Source organism: Mesoplodon densirostris, chromosome 9 (assembly GCF_025265405.1).
Source record: "Mesoplodon densirostris isolate mMesDen1 chromosome 9, mMesDen1 primary haplotype, whole genome shotgun sequence".
NCBI classification, from domain to species: Eukaryota; Metazoa; Chordata; class Mammalia; order Artiodactyla; family Ziphiidae; genus Mesoplodon; species Mesoplodon densirostris.
In genome coordinates, this window is record NC_082669.1 from 26,327,770 (window position 1) to 26,345,197 (window position 17,428).

The 17,428-nt window shown below is 61.3% G+C and overlaps 1 protein-coding gene across 8 annotated transcripts; it reads left to right on the plus strand.

The window, feature by feature from the left end:
- The first annotated feature begins 904 nt into the window (after window positions 1-904).
- Window positions 905-17,145, plus strand: ZMIZ2 (zinc finger MIZ-type containing 2). 8 transcript variants are annotated; one of them, XM_060108040.1, is made up of 19 exons: window positions 905-979; window positions 7,398-7,535; window positions 7,695-7,809; window positions 8,129-8,331; window positions 8,572-8,797; window positions 9,032-9,295; window positions 9,451-9,627; window positions 10,298-10,375; window positions 10,565-10,733; window positions 11,357-11,501; window positions 11,578-11,788; window positions 12,424-12,529; window positions 12,723-12,880; window positions 13,547-13,614; window positions 13,863-13,931; window positions 14,192-14,436; window positions 14,946-15,115; window positions 15,200-15,439; window positions 16,150-17,145. In XM_060108040.1, the coding sequence occupies exons 2-19, from the start codon at window positions 7,486-7,488 to the stop codon at window positions 16,255-16,257; spliced, it is 2,802 nt and encodes a 933-aa protein (XP_059964023.1). In that variant the 5' UTR covers window positions 905-979; window positions 7,398-7,485; the 3' UTR covers window positions 16,258-17,145. The 8 variants fall into 8 exon arrangements, with proteins under 8 accessions (XP_059964023.1, XP_059964020.1, XP_059964021.1 ...); XM_060108037.1 differs by having other exon boundaries at window positions 906-979; window positions 7,401-7,535; XM_060108038.1 differs by lacking the exon at window positions 905-979 and adding an exon at window positions 1,226-1,346.
- The last annotated feature ends 283 nt before the right edge of the window (window positions 17,146-17,428 follow it).

A 17,428-nucleotide genomic window follows, 5' to 3' on the forward strand; every position in this document is an offset into this window, starting at 1 on the left:
TGGTTCAGTAACTAAGGCTCTGCACTCCCAATGCAGGAGGCCGGGTTGGATCCCTGGTCAGGGAACTAGATCCCACATGCCTCAACTAAAGTTCCCCCACAGCACAACAAAGATCCTATATGCCACAACTAGGACGCGGCACAGCCAAATAAATAAAAATTTTTAAAAAGTTAATTGTGAGGCATCCATTGATAGAGGAATGGATAAACAAAATGTGGTATACACACACAATGAAATATTATTCAGCCTTCAAAAGGAAGGAAATTATGCCAGCTGCAACATGGATGAAACTTCAGGGCATGAGCCAGTCACAAACAAATATTGCATGATTCCACTTCTAACGGGTCCCTAGAGTAGTCAAATTCAGAGACAGAAAGTAAAATTGTGGGTGGGAGGGGGATGAGGAATTATTGTTTGATGAGTACAGAGTGTCAGTTTTAGGAGATGAAAAAACTATGGAGATGGATGGTGGTGATGGATACACAACAGTGGGAAATGTGCTTAATGCCACTGTACACTTAAAACTGGTTAAGATGGTAAACTTTGATATTGTATTTTACCACAATAAAAAAATTGTGGGTAATCGGGAGAATGTGGTCTTCCTAAAGGAAGGGTAGAAAATAGTTGCAAATAAAGGCTGCTAGTAGCATATGAAGATGCCAACTGATCAGAGGTTGCTTCATCTGGCTAGAACTCGAGTGACTTTAAGAATGCTTCAACAGGGCCGCCCTCTGGGAAGAGGGAAGAACAGCGAGGAAAGCGACTTGTTTGGTTCCGCGTGGTTTTCCTTACAAGACCCCTCCCAGAAGTAGCCGGTTGACACCGGGTCACCTCCGTAGGCTCCGCCCTCTTCTAGGCCCCGCCCCGTCCCACCCCTCCTCCTGGACCCGCCCTCTTCCTGGACCCGCCTCCTCCGCCCCGCCCCGGCGGAGAGCGAAGAGGAAGCGCGGGTGACTCTGCAGACGCCGCGTTTGGAAAGGTGTGAAGGGGGCGGGGAGCACAGGTCGCCCCCAACCCGCCCTCCCTCCCCGCCCCGCCCCCGCCCGGCCTGCCGCCCGGCCCGCCGCCCGGCCCGCCGCCCTGGCCTGCTCAGGCCCGCGGCCACTCGCTCCTGAGCGCTGGCTCGGGGCTCTACTGCTCTGGCCTGGGGGCGGGGCCGGCGCGCGGCGTCATGCATATGCATGAGCAGCGCGGCGGCTCCATTGTGCCCTCGGAGCGGGCGGCGGCGAGATGGCGCGGACCGCGGCGGCCCTGGGGCGGCGGGCGGCTCTGAGGGCGGGCTGAGCGCATGGAGCGGCGCGGACCGGGGGCCGCGGCGGCGAGGGGCCGGGCCGGGCCGCTTGGAGGTGAGCGGACCGGGCGGGCAGGTGCGGGCGGCGGGGGCGGCAGGTGCGGCAGGTGCGGGCGGCGGCAGGTGCGGCGTCCCCGGGCCCGGCTCTGCAGCGCCTCGGCGGGGCCCCGGCGGGGCTGGAGCCGGCCCTGCCGCCCACCTGCCGCACCTGCCGCGCGTGCGTCGTGGTCCTGGGCCGACTGGCCCCGTGCGCGCCGAGGCGACCCTTCACCTGAGCCTTTGTTGGGGCTGGCCGGAATCCGGCCGAGCGCCCCAGGGGTCTGGGGCAGGAGGCTGACCCGGGCCCTCGCCCAAGCTGGTCCCGCTGTCTCTTCTCCGCGCTGTGGCCTGAAGGCTCACCTTTCGGGCCCCTCCGGGCCGTGTGCGCCGCCGGCACGCGGATGTAAGGTCCGCGGAGATATGCTCTGGAGCTGGCAACCCTGACCTTCCAGCCCCCAGCCGTGCTTTTGGTCGAGATAACCCTGTTCCCAACAGGACATATTGAAGCTCAGGCGGGAGGGTGTCCTGCACCCCGCGGCGTGTCTTGCCCTAGCCTCCCGCATCTGTTCCCCGCTGCCCTGTACCCCCGACCCTGCTACCCCTGCCCTGCTCCTCCGGACCTTCCCCACCTCCCCCCTGACCTGCTCCCCTACAGCCTGCTCCCCATACGCTCTTCCCGGTAGTTGCAGAATATCCATGGTGATGTCTTTAAGTCCTTCGTATAATATTATCTCAGAAGATTTCACAGGGAAATACACAGAACATGTGACTCGATCTGTAAGACAGTTGATAGGGCGAACACAGACTCACCCACCAAATCCTGTCATACTAGAACCAGAGAGCTTCCCTTGAAGAAGCTTGAGAGAGGTAACAGGATAAGTGAAGGAATCTCAGCCTCACCCAGTGAGTACTGGCCTTGGGGACTTGTCACACCCAGAGGGTGGCTCCTGGCTGGGAAGAGAAAGGTGAGATGATGAATGACAGATTCAGAGCCACTCGTGAAAGACTGGTAGGGTATGCCTGGGGAGGATTCCCGAGCACTGGATTGATCGCCAAGGGCAGCCAGGCCTCCCCGTGGAGTGTCCACTAGCGCTTGGGTCCAGGATGGGAGCCGGGGCTGATGACTTAAAGGTGATCACGTATTCTCCCTTTTCCTAGTCCTAGAGTGGCCACCACGTACCTATTTTACACATTGTAAACTGAGGCCCAGAAGAGTGCAACCCTTCAACTGTTCTCGGAAATGACCCACACCTGGGCCATTCAGAAATGCTCATTCCTGGGCATTTTGGATGAGCTCTTTTTTTAAATTTTATTTATTTAATTTATTTATTTTGGCTGTGTTGGGTCTTCGTTGCTGCGCACGGGCTTTCCCTCGTTGTAGCAAGCGGGGGCTACTCTTCATTGCAGTATGCGGGCTTCTCATTGCGGTGGCTTCTCTCGCTGTGGAGCACGGGCTCTAGGTGCGCCAGCTTCAGTAGTTGCAGCATTCGGGCTCAGTAGTTGTGGCGCACGGGCTTCATTGCTCTGCGGCATGTGGGATCTTCCCGGACCAGGGCTCGACCCGTGTCCCCTGCGTTGACAGGAGGATTCTCAACCACTGCGCCACCAGGGAAGCCCCTGGATGAACTCTTAACACTTACGCCAGTCAGTGTGTGGCTTCCCAAGTAGAGGGGCAGGACTTTGAGCCACTGGAGCACGTGAACCCCCACTTTGTGTCCTGCGATGCTCGAGCTGTCATTCTCCGTTCTCTGAGCGTGTCCGGTGTTCCTCTGGCTGGGGCCGGTCACTGGAACCTTGGGAACTGTGGGCCCCCCGCCGCGCGGGGAGGCAGCGAGTCCCTGCCCTCCTGGGGTCTGGTGGTGTGTCGCGGGGCCTGCTGCTCCCGGGTGACTAGGCCGGGGTAATGGAGCGGAGGTAGAAGAGGGCGGACCCATGTTAATGTCTGCCTTAGGAGACTGCGGTGCAGGTGCTATGAAGTCCTGGGGAAGAAGGGTCTGGGTAGTGAGCTGTCTGTAGCTCTTTTTCGGGAGGAAGATGTAATCTGACCCCCAGAAAACCCTGTGGCCTTCTAGACTGACCTCAAGCCAGGACGTTCTGCCGAGGTCCTGGCTTCCAGCGAGTGTCCATGTACAGGGAGAGCCCCCAGCCGGCAGGAAGCACACACACCCAAGCTCTTTCTTACCTCTCTGCCTCTGAGGCCAGGAGGTGGGAGGAGGGTCTGTGCTCACAGCACGCCTCTCCCTTTGTCAGGAGCAGAGGGTCACGGGGTCCCTGACCTGGGGAGTTTGGGGCTTCTCAGGGAGGAGACCAGACTTGGTTCAGGAGCTTGGCAGGAAGTCAGGAAGTCACTGCCCCCGCACAGAAAGCTCAGGGGGAACTGGAAATGTCTGTGGTCTCGTCCACAGCAGAGGAGTCGTGGGGGTGGAATTCCCCAGAGTCACGTGATGTAGGAAGCTGCCCTGGGCCCCAGGCCAGCACCCTCCACGGGGCCCCCCTGCCCTGCACCTGCCCTGTCCCCCTCCTCCCCAGCTCCCCAGGGCTCTCAGACTGTGGTCCCAGTACCAGCAGCGGCAGCACCTGCAGACTTGTTAGAAATGCACGCCTTAGGCCCCACCCCACCCTGCGAACTCACAGTGGGGCTGAGCAGTCCCAGATTCCGGCTGCACCACCTGCCCTGAGGCTCTGACCCAGGCCAGGGGGCCTGTCTTCCCGTCTTCCTCCTGCTTTTCCCTGTCCTTTGCTTCTGGGACAGCAGAGTGGGCCTGGCCAATCCAACCAGCTTTGGGAAAGGATTGCCCTGGGCATCTCTGTGGGGAGAGAGAGCTGGTCATGGTTGTACATTAAATAAATTTTTATTTTGAGAGAATTATAGATTTATAAGCAATTATAAGAAATAACACAGAGAGCTCTGTATCCTTTACTGGCTTTCCCTAGTGGTAACATCTTGCAAAACTGTACCACAGTATCACAGGAGGGTACTAACTCCATCAATACAGTTGAGATACATGTATTTCCATCCCCACCTTCTTATATTGCCACTCGCTTCCCTTCTCCCCATGTTTAACCCCTGGCAACTACCAGTGTGCTCTCCATTTCTATAATTTCGTCATTTCAAGGATGTTATATAAAGCGAATCATACAGTGTGTAACCTTTGGGGACTGGCTTTTTCCACACAGCATGATTCTCTGGAGATTCCTGCAGGTTGGTGCCTGTATCAGTAGCTCTTCCTTTTTATGCCTCCAGGCTCACAGTTGGTTAACTCTTCACCGCTGAGGGACATCTGGGTTTCCATTCCTTGGCTGTTAGGAATAAAGCTGCTGTAAACATTCACATACAGATTTTTATGTGAACATAAGTTTACACTTCTCAGAGATACATGTTCAGAAGTGCAGTTGCTGGGTTGTATAGTAGCTGCATGCTTAGTTTTATAAGAAACTACCGAATCGTTTTTCAGAGTGGTTGTACCATTTTATATTCCCGCCAGCCATGCATGAGAGATCCAGTTTCTCCTAGCCAGCATTTGGTGGTATCTCACTATTTCTTATTTTAGCCATAGTGATAGGTGGGTAGTGATACCTTGATGTGGTTTTAATTTGCGTTTCTCTGATGGCCAGTGACGTTGAACATCTTTTCATGTGCTTATTTGCCGTCTGTATTTCTTTTTTTGGTGAAATGTCTTTTCGTGTCTTTTGCCTGTTTTCTAATTTTTTTTAACTTTCGCGTTTTGAGAATTCTTTATATACTCTAGATACTAGTCTTTTGTCAGATATGTGGCTTGCAGATATTTCTTCCAGTCTGTAGCTTGTCTTTTCATCCTCTTAGCAGGGTCTTTCACAGAACAAAAGTTCTCAGTTTTTCTTTTTATGGATCATGCTTTTGGTGTCAAATCTAAGAAAGTTCTTACGGTTTTGTGCTGTACATTTAAATCTGTGACCCACTTTGAGTTAGTTTCTGTATAAGATGTGAAGTTTAGGGGGTTTTTGTTTTGTTTTTGTCTTTTGCTTGTGAATGTCCAATAGCTCCAGCACATTTGGTGAAAATGCTGTCCTTCCCCCAGTGCATACTTTTTGCACCTTTGTCAGAAACTCTGTCTGGGTCTGTCTTGGGTTCTGTAGTTTGTCCCATTGACCTATGTGTCTGTCCCTCTGCCAATACCACAGTCTAGAGTAGCCCACCTATATTCTAAGTCCTGAAAACGCTGCGTGTTGCTCCAGGCCCCACTCAGCAGGTTTAGGGGGCGTTTCTGGCTGTTGGCAGTGCTCCCCGCCCCCAGCCTCCCACTGCAGTGTCACCATCCTGGTGGTTGTCCTCGCTGGGGACAGCCAGCCTTCCCTTGCCTGGCTCGGTGATTCTGGCTCCGAGGGCTGAGTCCAGGGGCCCCTGAGCCCTCTGGAGCCACCGGCCTCCTGCTTTTTTGGCCTTTGCTTCCTGGTTGGCATGTGGTCTGGGGCCCAACTCCTCTGGGAGGGGCGTCAGGAAGGAGAGCAGGGCCAGGCGTGAGGTGGGCAGGCACGCCAGCTGCCTCACTCCTCCTCTTGTCTGACCGGTCCGTCACCTTCCCTCCCAGCCCTGTCTCTGCTGCGATTCTGGGAACCACTCACCCCAGTGCTCTGTTGGAGGCCTTGGGCCCCACTGTATCCCTCACCTGCGCTGGGGCCCTAGTAAGGGACTTGTCCCCCGCGGGCCGCCTTCAGGACTGTATTTGCAGAGGACATGATGATATAATCCTGCCTCGCTTGGGCTGCCCTGACGGTGAGGTCCCGGTCAGCGCTCAGGAATGCGAGCCTTGGGGTTGGGTGGGTGGCACTGTGAGTGCCGAGGCAGCGGGATTGAGCCCCCAGAAGTCAGCTTGCCCAGGTGGTATGTGCGTGCGCGTGAGGCCGTGCAGCCCTTAAAAGGCAGTGGTGCTCTAGGGTGGAACCTCGAACCAAAGAAGGCAGACAGAGGCCTCCCCGGAGACCCCCAGAGAACCACAGCCAGCGTGCCTCTGTGGTTAGGCTGGGTGGAGGTGCGCGTGAGAGGTGGCCCTGGTAGTGCCAGCAAGGGCCCTGGGCCTGGTTGGTGAAGGGTTTGCTTGTGGAGGTGTCAGAGGCGTTGGCAGCCGGGAGGAGCAGCTGGCCGCTGCCTCGCCCGTTTGCTGAGGTGCTAAGGGGAAGAGAGCCAGCCCCACAGGGTGGGAGGAAGCGGTGCCCCATCCCGGCATGGGCACACAGGTTCCATGCCTGTCCCCCGGCCACGGCTGCTGTGTCCCCACTGGCCCCTTGCCATGTCCGTTGGGTGCCCACCAACCCTCCGCCCTTTGCGCTGTGTGTGCGTCCCCGCCTTGTTGGGAGCTCACCGTGCGTGTCACCGCTATCTGTGGGGGTCAGTCTTCCCGCCTTGCCCCTATGCGCACACTGCCCTTCTGCTGCCCTGGGGAGAAGCCCTGCGGCTGGGGGGCTGCCAGCCAGGGATGGGCTGCTGGCTCCACACCTAGTTCCGGCAGGCGTCCCGCACCCCCCGCCCGGCCCCAGGCTGCAGGTTAGCTGACCTGCCCCCCCCCACCCCACCCCCCGCCACCGCATGCAGAGGCCCCTCCCCATGGTGGGCAGGCCCCAGACCCTGAGCAGGTGACGCCTGCTGGCTGGCCCTCCGTAGGCCTCTGGCCTTGTCCTCCGCCCCGGGGCCTCAGGTGGGGTGGAGGCGGGGGATTCTGGCAGCTGGGTCCTGGATGTCCCTTAGCTTTTATGCGTATCCAGGCTTTCGTGCGGGGGAGGGAGAACGTGGAAAGTTTGGGGGATCAGAAAGCCTGCTTCCAGAACCGTTCCGGGGTCCCCAAGTGGCAGGGCCCGGCCAGAAAGGGTCAGTGCTGGCTTCCGGGCTGGGGCTGGGGAGGTCAGAGATCTGCCAGGGTGGGTGGTGTGGGTAGGGCCAATGCCGGGCTGCCCTGAGCCCCCTGAGCGGGCCCCTGGGTCCTGGTCTCACCTGCCCTACCCTTCATCTGTTGGAGCAGAGGAAGGACGGGGCTTGGTGCTGATAGGGGTCTCCCGGCGGCATCTCCACTGACTTCCTTCCCTCCTGTGCCAGCAGCCAGAGCATCTGAGTCCCACATAAGCGCCAGTGAGGGCTGCTTCCTGCCACCCACAGACCTGGCCTTTAGGCTGCTCCCAAGCCAATGAACCCCATGAACCCCATGAAACCCGCCCTGCCCCCCGCGCCACCCGGGTGAGTGGGGTCTCCTGCTGCCCCCCCCCTCGGGCCCCAGGACACGGGTGGGGGGTGGAGCGGGACCCCTCTGCTCCCAGCCCTCGCTTCTTCCCAGGCGGGGTTCCAGGCACCTGCGGCCTCCTGACCGAGCCTCCCCGCCTGCCCCTGTCCTTGCAGTGATGGTCCATTTGCTTATGAGGCGGTGCCTTGGCAACAGAGTGCCACTCAGCCAGCAGGATCGCTGTCCGTGGTCACAACCGTGTGGGGAGTCGGCAACGCGGCGCAGAGCCAGGTGAGCCCACACCTGGGCCCCGCCCTGAGGGGCACCAGAGCCCCCCTCAGATCTCGGAGAAGTGGAGCCAGGGCTTCCTGAGTCTCCCACGTCCTCAGAGACCAGTTCTTTCACACGTGGCGTGGGATCTCCTCCTCCTGTCTTCACCTGGCCTCCACACCCCACCTGTGAGCAGCTGCCCCCCCCATTGGACCACCCTCCCCTCTGCCCCCACCTCCACCTCCTCACCTGCCCGGCTTCTCCTTTCCAGCACTTTAGAACCACGGCACGAAGCAAGTTGTTTGGATGGTGTCCTTTGGTGATTCTTGCTTCCTTGTAGGTTTTGGGGAACCCTATGGGCCCCGCAGGGAGCCCCCCCGGCAGCTCCATGATGCCCGGCATGGCAGGCGGCAGCTCTGCCCTGAACTCCCCGCAGTGCCTGGGGCAGCAGGCGTTCGGTGAGGGCGGTGCCAACAAGGGCTACGTGCAGCAAGGGGTGTACGGCCGCGGGGGCTACCCCGGGGGCCCTGGCTTCACCACTGGGTAAGCAGGACCAGTCCCCTGGCAGGCGTGCTAGGAGCCCCCTGGGGTCGACGCTGCTAACTTACTGGGCGCCTGGGAGCTGTGTGACACTGATGTGTTGAACGTTGCATCTCTGCGGCTCCTGCCGGCTCCCGAGCTGAGGAGGGGGGTGTGTGGGAAAGAATGGGGCTCCCCTCGGGTGTGTACCCCCCGGGAGATGGCAGGGGAGCGCCTCTGAGCCGAGCCGTCTGTCTGTTACAGGTATGCGGGCGGCCCAGGGGGGCCGGGGGGCCTGGGCCTCCCCTCACACGCCGCACGGCCCTCCACCGACTTCACTCAAGCAGCAGCGGCTGCTGCTGTGGCTGCTGCTGCCGCCACGGCCACGGCCACGGCCACGGCCACCGTGGCCGCCCTCCAGGAGAAGCAGAGCCAGGAGCTGAGCCAGTACGGAGCGGTGAGGCCCCGCAGCTCCTCCTGTGTGGCCCGTGTGCGTTGGTCCAGAAGGCAGGGACTTGTCAGGCAGCCAGGATTGAGGCCTTGGGGACACGCACTCTGTGTGCCGGGGCCGATGAAGATGAGGCGGGAAAGGAGTGGGGAGCTGAGGGGAGAGGACCCGGGCCGGGGTGGGGGGCTAGGGGGAGCCTGCCTGCAGGGGATGGGCACAAGGCTGGCGCCCACAGCGGTGGGTAATGCCTGGATGGTTCCTCTCTTCTCTTCCCAGATGGGGGCCGGACAGTCTTTTAACAGCCAGTTCCTGCAGCACGGCGGTCCCCGGGGGCCCAGTGTCCCCAGCAGCATGAACCCTGCCAGCGTGGGAGGGCTGATGGGCCCCTCCGGCATGAGCCCCATGGGCATGAACCCCACCCGGGCAGCGGGTCTGGCACCCCTGTATGCAGGGCAGCGCCTGCCCCAGCACGGGTACCCTGGGCCCCCCCAGGCCCAGCCCCTGCCCCGACAGGGCGTCAAGAGAGCCTACTCCAGTGAGGTGAGTGGTCAGGCCCCCCACCCCGAGTGCCCTCAGAGCTGTTGTGTGGAGGGAGAACCGGCTGTGCCTGACAGCGTGGGTACCGCCATCCCTCCCCGGGAATGGGCTTCCCCACCGCCTCTTCTCCTGGCCATTTTGCCTCTTTCCTCCTTCAGGTGTATCCCGGGCAGCAGTACCTGCCAGGAGGCCAGTACACGCCCGCCGCCACCCAGTACGCGCCTGGCCCCGGGCAGCCCCCCGCCCCGTCCTCCTATCCTGGGCACAGGCTGCCCCTGCAGCAGGGTGCAGGCCAGTCCCTGTCCACCCCCAGCCCCGCAGGACTGCACTACAAGGTAGGGCCGCTCCTCCCGGGCCTCTGCAGCCCCTGTTGGCCCACGCCAAGCCCTGCGGGACACAGGCGGACCTTGAGGCAGCCGGGGCTGGCGAGTGGGTTCGCGTGTGCTTGGGTGGCCGAGCAGCCAGGAGCTTCCTGGGGGCCCTGATCAGCGTAGGGCAGCTCCCAGGAGGGGCGTCCAGGTACGAAAGGCCCCTCTGTGAGATTCGGTGTACGGAGCAGCAGGCAGGCACCCATGCCACCTGAGTGTCCTTTAGGGACAGTGTCCCCACCCCCTCTGCTTGCTGCAGAGAAGCCCAGCGAGGGCACAGGCCAGAGGGGCCAGGAGCTCATGAGGGGAGGGGCCCGAGCGATAAGAGTGCCGCTGGAGGGCGGAGAGGAGGTGTGTGTACCTGTGTCCTTTCGGCCTTTCTGTGGCTTCCTCGTAAACCCCTCTGATGCGTGGGGTCAGCTCTTTTTCTGTAGTGGTCATTCTTAAAATTATGAAATCAGCACGTGCTCCCTGTGAGATTATTTAGAAGACACAAAAAGTGTATAAAGAAGAAAGAAGCCAACACCTGTGCGTGTGGTGGGCCCCCCCGTCTCCAGCCCTCTCCTAGGGTCAAGTCCAGGACCCTGGCTCAGGGGCAGGCGGCAGTCCCAGGCACACACGGTTTTCTCTCCTGCAGCCCGCAGAGCAGTTCAGCGGGCAGGGTGCCAGCTTCAACGGGGGGAGCATCAGCTACAGCCAGCCCAGCCTGAGTGGGGTATGGGCGGCGGGGCAGGCGGGCAGGCGGGCGGGAGACTCATGGGGTGGGTGCCTGGAGAGAGGGCGCCCAGGCAGGAGGAAGCGTGGACTCCCTGCCCGTTCCTGGTCTGACCGTTCCCATTGGGCGCTCCAAGAACAAACTCCACCCCTACACCACTCCACCTTGACTGTTTGCTCAACCCCACAGCCCGCCCGTTCCATCCCCGGCTACCCCAGCTCCCCACTGCCAGGGAGCCCCACGCCGCCCATGACCCCCGGCAGCAGCATCCCCTACATGTCCACCAGCCAGGAGGTCAAGTCGCCCTTCCTGCCCGACCTCAAGCCCAGCGTGAGCAGCTTGCACCCGTCACCACCCGGTGAGTGAGGTCTGCTCTCAGGGCAGATGGGCAGGGCTCCAGAGAGTCCTGCAGGGACCTTGGCCAGGGGTGGGGGGCCTTCACCTTCATTTTCTATTAATGGAGCTCTTTGCAAATCCATTTGAGGCATCCATCTTCTCTGTAGAAAAATAGCCACGTGCACAAAGTTTTGTGTATGGTTTCAGGGGCCCCCTGAAGCCCACTACTAGTTAAGAACTCCTGCTTTCCGGGAGACCACTGCAGCAGCAGTTGGGGGTCCTAAAACCCTAGCTTGAGCACTAGGGTGACGGGAGGTGGCCCGTTCACACCTCTTCTGCCTCCTACCCCCTCTGAAAGCACCAGAGCACGCCATCTTTCTGGGTTGGTGGGGCATGTTCTCCGGTCATGATTCAGGGATCATTCTCGGGGCTCCTACTGAAGCAGGACAGGATGGCGGGACACCAAGATCTGTTCCCGTTGGAGGTGGAGGCCGAGCCCAGGGTCCCAGGAGAGATGCTGCCCAAGCCCCAGCCCCATGGAAGGGGAGGAGGGGCCATGGCCCCTGCGATGGGGCGGGGGCAGGCCACTTGGCCTGGTGGCCGTCCCGCAGGTGGCCTGCTCACACCGGCATGACCTGCTTCCAGGCAGCGGCCCCTGTGACGAGCTGCGGCTGACCTTCCCTGTGCGGGACGGGGTGGTCCTGGAGCCCTTCCGCCTGCAGCACAACCTGGCCGTGAGCAATCACGCCTTCCAGCTCCGTGACTCCGTCTACAAGACCCTAATGCTGAGGTGAGCGGGCGCCTGCCCCCGGCTCGCAGCCCCTCGCACCGCCCCCTCGCTCTCAGCATCCATCCTCCCCATGTAGGCCGGACCTGGAGCTGCAGTTCAAGTGCTACCACCACGAGGACCGGCAGATGAACACCAACTGGCCGGCCTCGGTGCAGGTCAGCGTCAACGCCACCCCGCTCACCATCGAGCGCGGCGACAACAAGACCTCCCACAAGCCCCTCTACCTGAAGCACGTGTGCCAGCCAGGCCGCAACACCATCCAGATCACCGTCACGGCCTGCTGCTGCGTGAGTGCCCTCCACGGGGCTGGGTTGGGGGCGTCATGGCTAGAGAAAAAGGCACTGCTCTCCTCCTTCCCATCCTGGGCCTTGTAAGTAAAGGGTCTCAAATAGAAATGCCCTCGCTGCTTTCGGGTTAGGTTCAGTGACTAAATTTGATGCTCATGTTAATTATGTAAGAGAAACTAGCTGAGCCTGCCTCTTTCCTGGAGGAAGCTCACAGGGTCCTGATCCCAGCTGACCCTGAGTCTTTGTTAAGGAGTCACTCAGGTTCCAGCAGGCTCCGGATCCAGGACTAGAAGAGGCAGGATGCACTTAGCTGCACAGCACTCATCAGCCCGGTTGGGGGGGCAGAGGTGGGGCAGCCCCGATGCAGTTCTGGGATGTTTTCACTTGGACCAGCATAGACAAAGGAGGATGCTGTAGGCAGGGCACATTCAGGGGCCTCTCAGATAATTGTGTTTCGACAGAGAGGCCGTGGTTGGTGCAGACACACAGCTTTCCAGATAGGTGTGGGCCTCGTCCCCTGGGCTCCCCGGGGAGGGGCAGCAGGTGGCCTGCCTGTGCATTAGCCAGAAGAGGAGAACGGGTCTGCGCTGCGCCTCCCCGGGCCACGTCCCGCTGACCGCATCCTCCTGTTGCAGTCCCACCTCTTCGTGCTGCAGCTGGTGCACCGGCCGTCCGTCCGCTCGGTGCTGCAGGGTCTCCTCAAGAAGCGCCTCCTGCCTGCCGAGCACTGCATCACCAAGAGTAAGTGGCCCTTGCTCTCCGTGGCCCCAGGCAGCCGGCCCCGTGACAGACAGGGCTGCCTCCTCTGGGGCGGGGGCTGCGTGCAGGGAGCGGCAGTCAGCCCTGGAACGCCCCTCGGGGGTGCCGAGACAGCAGTGGCCGGGTCCCGCTTGGCGACCCTCACCCACGTCCTCCTTTCCCCTGTCGATGTCAGTAAAGCGGAACTTCAGCAGCGGCACCATCCCTGGCACCCCTGGGCCCAACGGAGAGGACGGGGTGGAGCAGACGGCCATCAAGGTGTCTCTCAAGTGCCCCATCACCTTCCGCAGGATCCAGCTCCCTGCCCGAGGCCACGACTGTCGCCACATTCAGGTAGGTGGCCACTGCAGAGCTTTGCCAGAACTTCCGTTGCCCTTTAACTGCCTTCAGCGGGTGTGGCCTCTGAGCACCTTGGCTGGCAGGTGACAGGACAGGCCGGCCAGTGGGCAGGTGGCCTGGCTCCCCTGCCTTCTCCCCTCAGACTGAGCTTTTGTTTCTTCTAATATTATTCTAAGTATAATAGCCGTTTTACTGCGTTCTCGGGGCTCCGATTTTAAACGCATCCCGGATGCAGGGTGCTGTCCTCTCCCCGCCCTGCCCCCAGGAGCAGCGCCTTTGTTTGTCTGCAGAAATGCTCTGAGTGCAGACAAGTACGTGCACACACACCCTCCACCACCACCACCACCACCCCCGCCCACCTTTTGGTTACATAAGCGGTAATACATCGCTCTGCGCCATGTTTTTCCTCCACACCACGTCCTGGAGGTCATTCCCTGTCATCACAGCTGCCCAGTTCTTGCTTTGGCCACACGTCGTTCCCAGGGAGGGCTGCGTAGGCTGTCCCGTCTCTTACATCTGTTAGGATGATGCCGTGGTAAAAGCCTGGGAGCCGAGCCTTTTCACACGTGCAGTAAATAAGCCCCAAGTTCCTGAAACCACAGGGCATGGCCGGGTTGCCCCAGTCCCAGTGTGAGGAACTGTCTCGACCTTTCTCTGCAGTGCTTCGACCTGGAGTCCTATTTACAGCTCAACTGTGAGCGAGGGACCTGGAGGTGCCCCGTGTGCAAGTGAGTGTGTCAGAGACGGTCCCCACGGCTCTGGGAGCCGGTGGCACTTCCTCTGAGGCTGTTAATGGGCGTTTCCTTCCACAAGCCAGGTGTGGGGCTCACAGCACAGGCTAGGAGGGATGGAGTGGCTCAGGGCAGCGACGTCACGCAGGGTTACCTCACACCGGGGGCTGAGACGTGACAGGGCCTGTGCCCGGGAGGAGGTTGGGCCAGTCCTCTGAACTGTGTGTCCCCTTGGTTTTCTACAGCAAGACGGCATTGCTGGAGGGCCTGGAGGTGGACCAGTACATGCTGGGCATCCTCACTTACATTCAGAAGTGAGTCTCCTTTCCTGCAACCCCAGCGTCTTTGGTCAGCAGAGGGCAGCCCTGGGACAGGCGGGGAGACACCCCATGCTGATGCAGCGTGGAGCGGGCTCGGCTCCAGGCCGTGGACAGAATCCACATCCGACCCAGGCCTGCACGTGGAACGTGCTGGGTGGCCTTGAGCATTTGAGTGGGAGGTCTGCCTAAAAATGGCCCAGGGCCAGGAGAGGCAGCGGGACCGGTGGTGACCAGCCCCGCATGTCCCTGCCCAGCTCTGACTATGAGGAGATCACCATCGACCCCACGTGCAGCTGGAAGCCGGTGCCTGTGAAGCCTGACGTGCACGTCAAGGAGGAGCCGGACGGGCCGGCGCTGAAGCGCTGCCGCACCGTGAGCCCCGCCCACGTGCTCATGCCCAGCGTGATGGAGATGATCGCTGCCCTGGGCCCTGGGGCCGTGCCCTTCGCCCCCCTCCAGCCCCCCTCAGCCCCGGCCGCCAGCGATTACCCCAGCCAGGGTGAGTACAGGGTGCTCGCCCTAGAAACAGACGGCCCTGGGCAAATGATGCGTCCTCTCCCACCAGTCTGCCACCTGTGACGTGTCACTCCGAGGGCCACCAGCCTGGGGGCCTGGTTGGGGACTTGGTGGCATAGGCGCAGCCTCGGCCGAGCCGGCGGGGGTGGGCAGCAGGGCCTCCGGCTGCAGCTGCACGCACCTCCCCAGTACTCTGGAACAAAGGTCTGTGCCGGCACACTTCCATGGACCGGCCCCGTCCGACCACGCGTGTGGGAGTGTCTGGGTGTGGTGGGTCCCGTTCCTGTCCCCTCGCAGCCTCCTGGCAGTGTCATCAGCCAGTTCCCCCAGCAGCAATGAGAAGAAATGCCCTTTGCCGAATAGCAACTTCCATAAAGTCAGACGTTATCTGGGTGAGCTCAGTGAGTCCTGCCCACGCTGTGGCTGGCCTGTTTCCGTGCTCTACCGGCATGAGCCCCCTGCCCTCACCTGGACCTGGCTCTCCTCTCTCAGGTTCCAGCTTCCTGGGACCCGGGACGTTCCCCGACTCCTTCCCGCCCACCACACCCAGCACCCCGACCCTTACTGAGTTCACCCCGGGGCCACCCCCTGTCTCCTATCAATCCGACATTCCCAGCAGCCTCCTGACACCGGAGAAATCTGCCCCCTGCCTCCCAGGCCAGGTCAGTGCCAAGTCGGGGGGCTGAGGAGCTGTACACCCAGAGAGCCCTTGGGCCATTTTACTAGGTTCTTCTCTCCTCCTTCAGATGGCACCAGCGGGTCACCTGGACCCGGCCCATAACCCTGGGCCTCCGGGGCTGCACGCCCCCAACCTTGGAGGCCCCCCAGGGCCCCAGCTGCACCATCCAAACCCTCCCCCGGCATCCCGGCAGCCCCTGGGCCCAGTGAATTCGGGTCCCATCGGTGAGCTGGCCTTCAGTGCTGCCACAGGCATGATGGGGCCCCCCGTGTCTGGGGCAGGGGAGGCCCCGGAACCGGGCCTGGACGTGAGTACTGGGCCCCGTGCTGGGGAGCACTTGGAGCCGGGGCTGGGGTGTGGCTTATCTGTCATCCCAGGGTCCACATGCTTCCTAGAAGGGAGGACAGTGATACCACCGTGACTTCCAGACGCAGGGAGAGCTGGTCGGGTGATGTCAGCGCTTTTGTTGACGAGTGTGAGGTATCCAGAGTAGCCGTGGGGTGATTGTGTCCAGACATCTGGCCCTGGGGACCTGGGTGCCACCGTGGCATGGGCAGAGTCCCTGAGAAGACTTGGCTTGTAGCTGGTGACCCTGGCCTTAGGGTCTGATTTGACCTGTCTGACTCACAGGTGGTATGTGAGCCAGAATCAGGGCATAAAAGACAGGTGACTGTCCCTTGACCATGATAAATGAATACAAAGTTCAACGTGAAAAAATGTAGAAAGCACAGCTCAAAGCAGAAAATCCCAGGGAGCGGGGTCCCACCTTCTGCATTCGCCCTGTTCACGTTAGGGACCCCTGACGGTCCTGGGTGTCCCATGTTGTCCTTGGACAGCTTGTCACAAGTGATTCCTGGTCACAGAACAGTTGTTTGCTGGAAGAGCCCCTGTGCAGAGCAGGCTGAGGGGCTCCAGTACCAGCCTGTGTTGGGGTGAGGGGTGCTCCGCATCCCTGCTGGGCCCGGGGCCCCAGCTGGGGACCCAGGCCCAAAGGTGGCGGGTTTGCTTTGTCCTCAGCTGCTCCCAGAGCTGACTAACCCTGACGAGCTGCTGTCCTACCTGGGGCCCCCCGACCTCCCCTCAAACAGCAATGACGACCTGCTCGCTCTCTTCGAGAACAACTGATCCTGTCGACCACCTGGCCGACGGGGACATGCCTGCAGATGTCACACACCCTCCTCTCCAGCCCGGCCCCCCCGACACCAGCGGCCCTCCCCACACGTACACCTGGAGCCGGGATGCGCCCCGACGCCTGGCCCTGGAGGCTGGAGGCGGCCCTGCACTGGCTGGGAGGGGACCCCTGGGCGGTGGTGCTCGCTGGCCCAGTTTGCAGCTGCAGAACTGTTTTTGATGAGATCCCCAGCCCCGCCCTTGTCCCTGCCCAGGCCCCATCCGCACCCCACCCATGCTTGTCCAGCCCTGCCTGGTTCATGCACACCTGCCGCCCCTGGCCCCTCAGCCTCGCCCCAGGCCCCCCGACCCCTGCCTGCTCTCACCGGCCTGCATCTTGTCCAGCGTTGACCTTTTTACTTAAATGACCCCTTGGCCCTGGGCCGGTGAGGAGCGGGGCTGCTCTGTGCCGGGGCTCCGTCTCGCCCAGCCTCCTGTGGCAGGGGCCGGGGGGTGGGGTTCCCTCCTCCCACCCGAGGCTTCAGGCTGACGCTGGGGGTGGGGCCTCTACACAACAGCGTACGTAGCGTAGAAACGCTGACAGATGTAGGGTGGCTGGGCCCCTTTGCAGCCGGGGGCTCCTGCCCTCGCCGTGTGCAGACGGGGAGGGGTGGGCGGCAGCAAGCTCCCTCCTGCTGGAGGCGGGGCTCGGACTCGGCCCCCCCACATTCCCCTTCTCTGTGAAAGTGAAGAATTGGTCTCGCTGTGTTTTTTAAAACCACACCTCTCCCATGTCCACCCTGGGGCCACGCCAGGTTGGGGAGGAGCCACCGCACTGCAGGTGCAGGGCCGAGCTGTGTCCCCTGTCCGCCCGTCTCTATTAAAGGACTCCCTCGTGGTGGACCTGGCGAGTCTCTCCTTCCTGCTCCACCTGTGTCCCGCGCCCGGGCAGGGCTCCCTGCTCCAAGCCAAGGCCCAGCTGTTTGCAACCCCGGGTAAATTTCCTTGTCCCTGGAATTTCCCAAGTTGGCTTTGGCAGGAGAGCTGTTTGGTGAAGTGTCACCAGGGCTGGGAGACGCATCTGCCACCACGTCACTGTGTGGGCTTGCCTCAGGCAGGGAGCCAGCTATGGGGCCAGAGGCCTCAGGAGGGGCCGGACCGAGTGCCTTCGTCTGGGTGCTAGCTG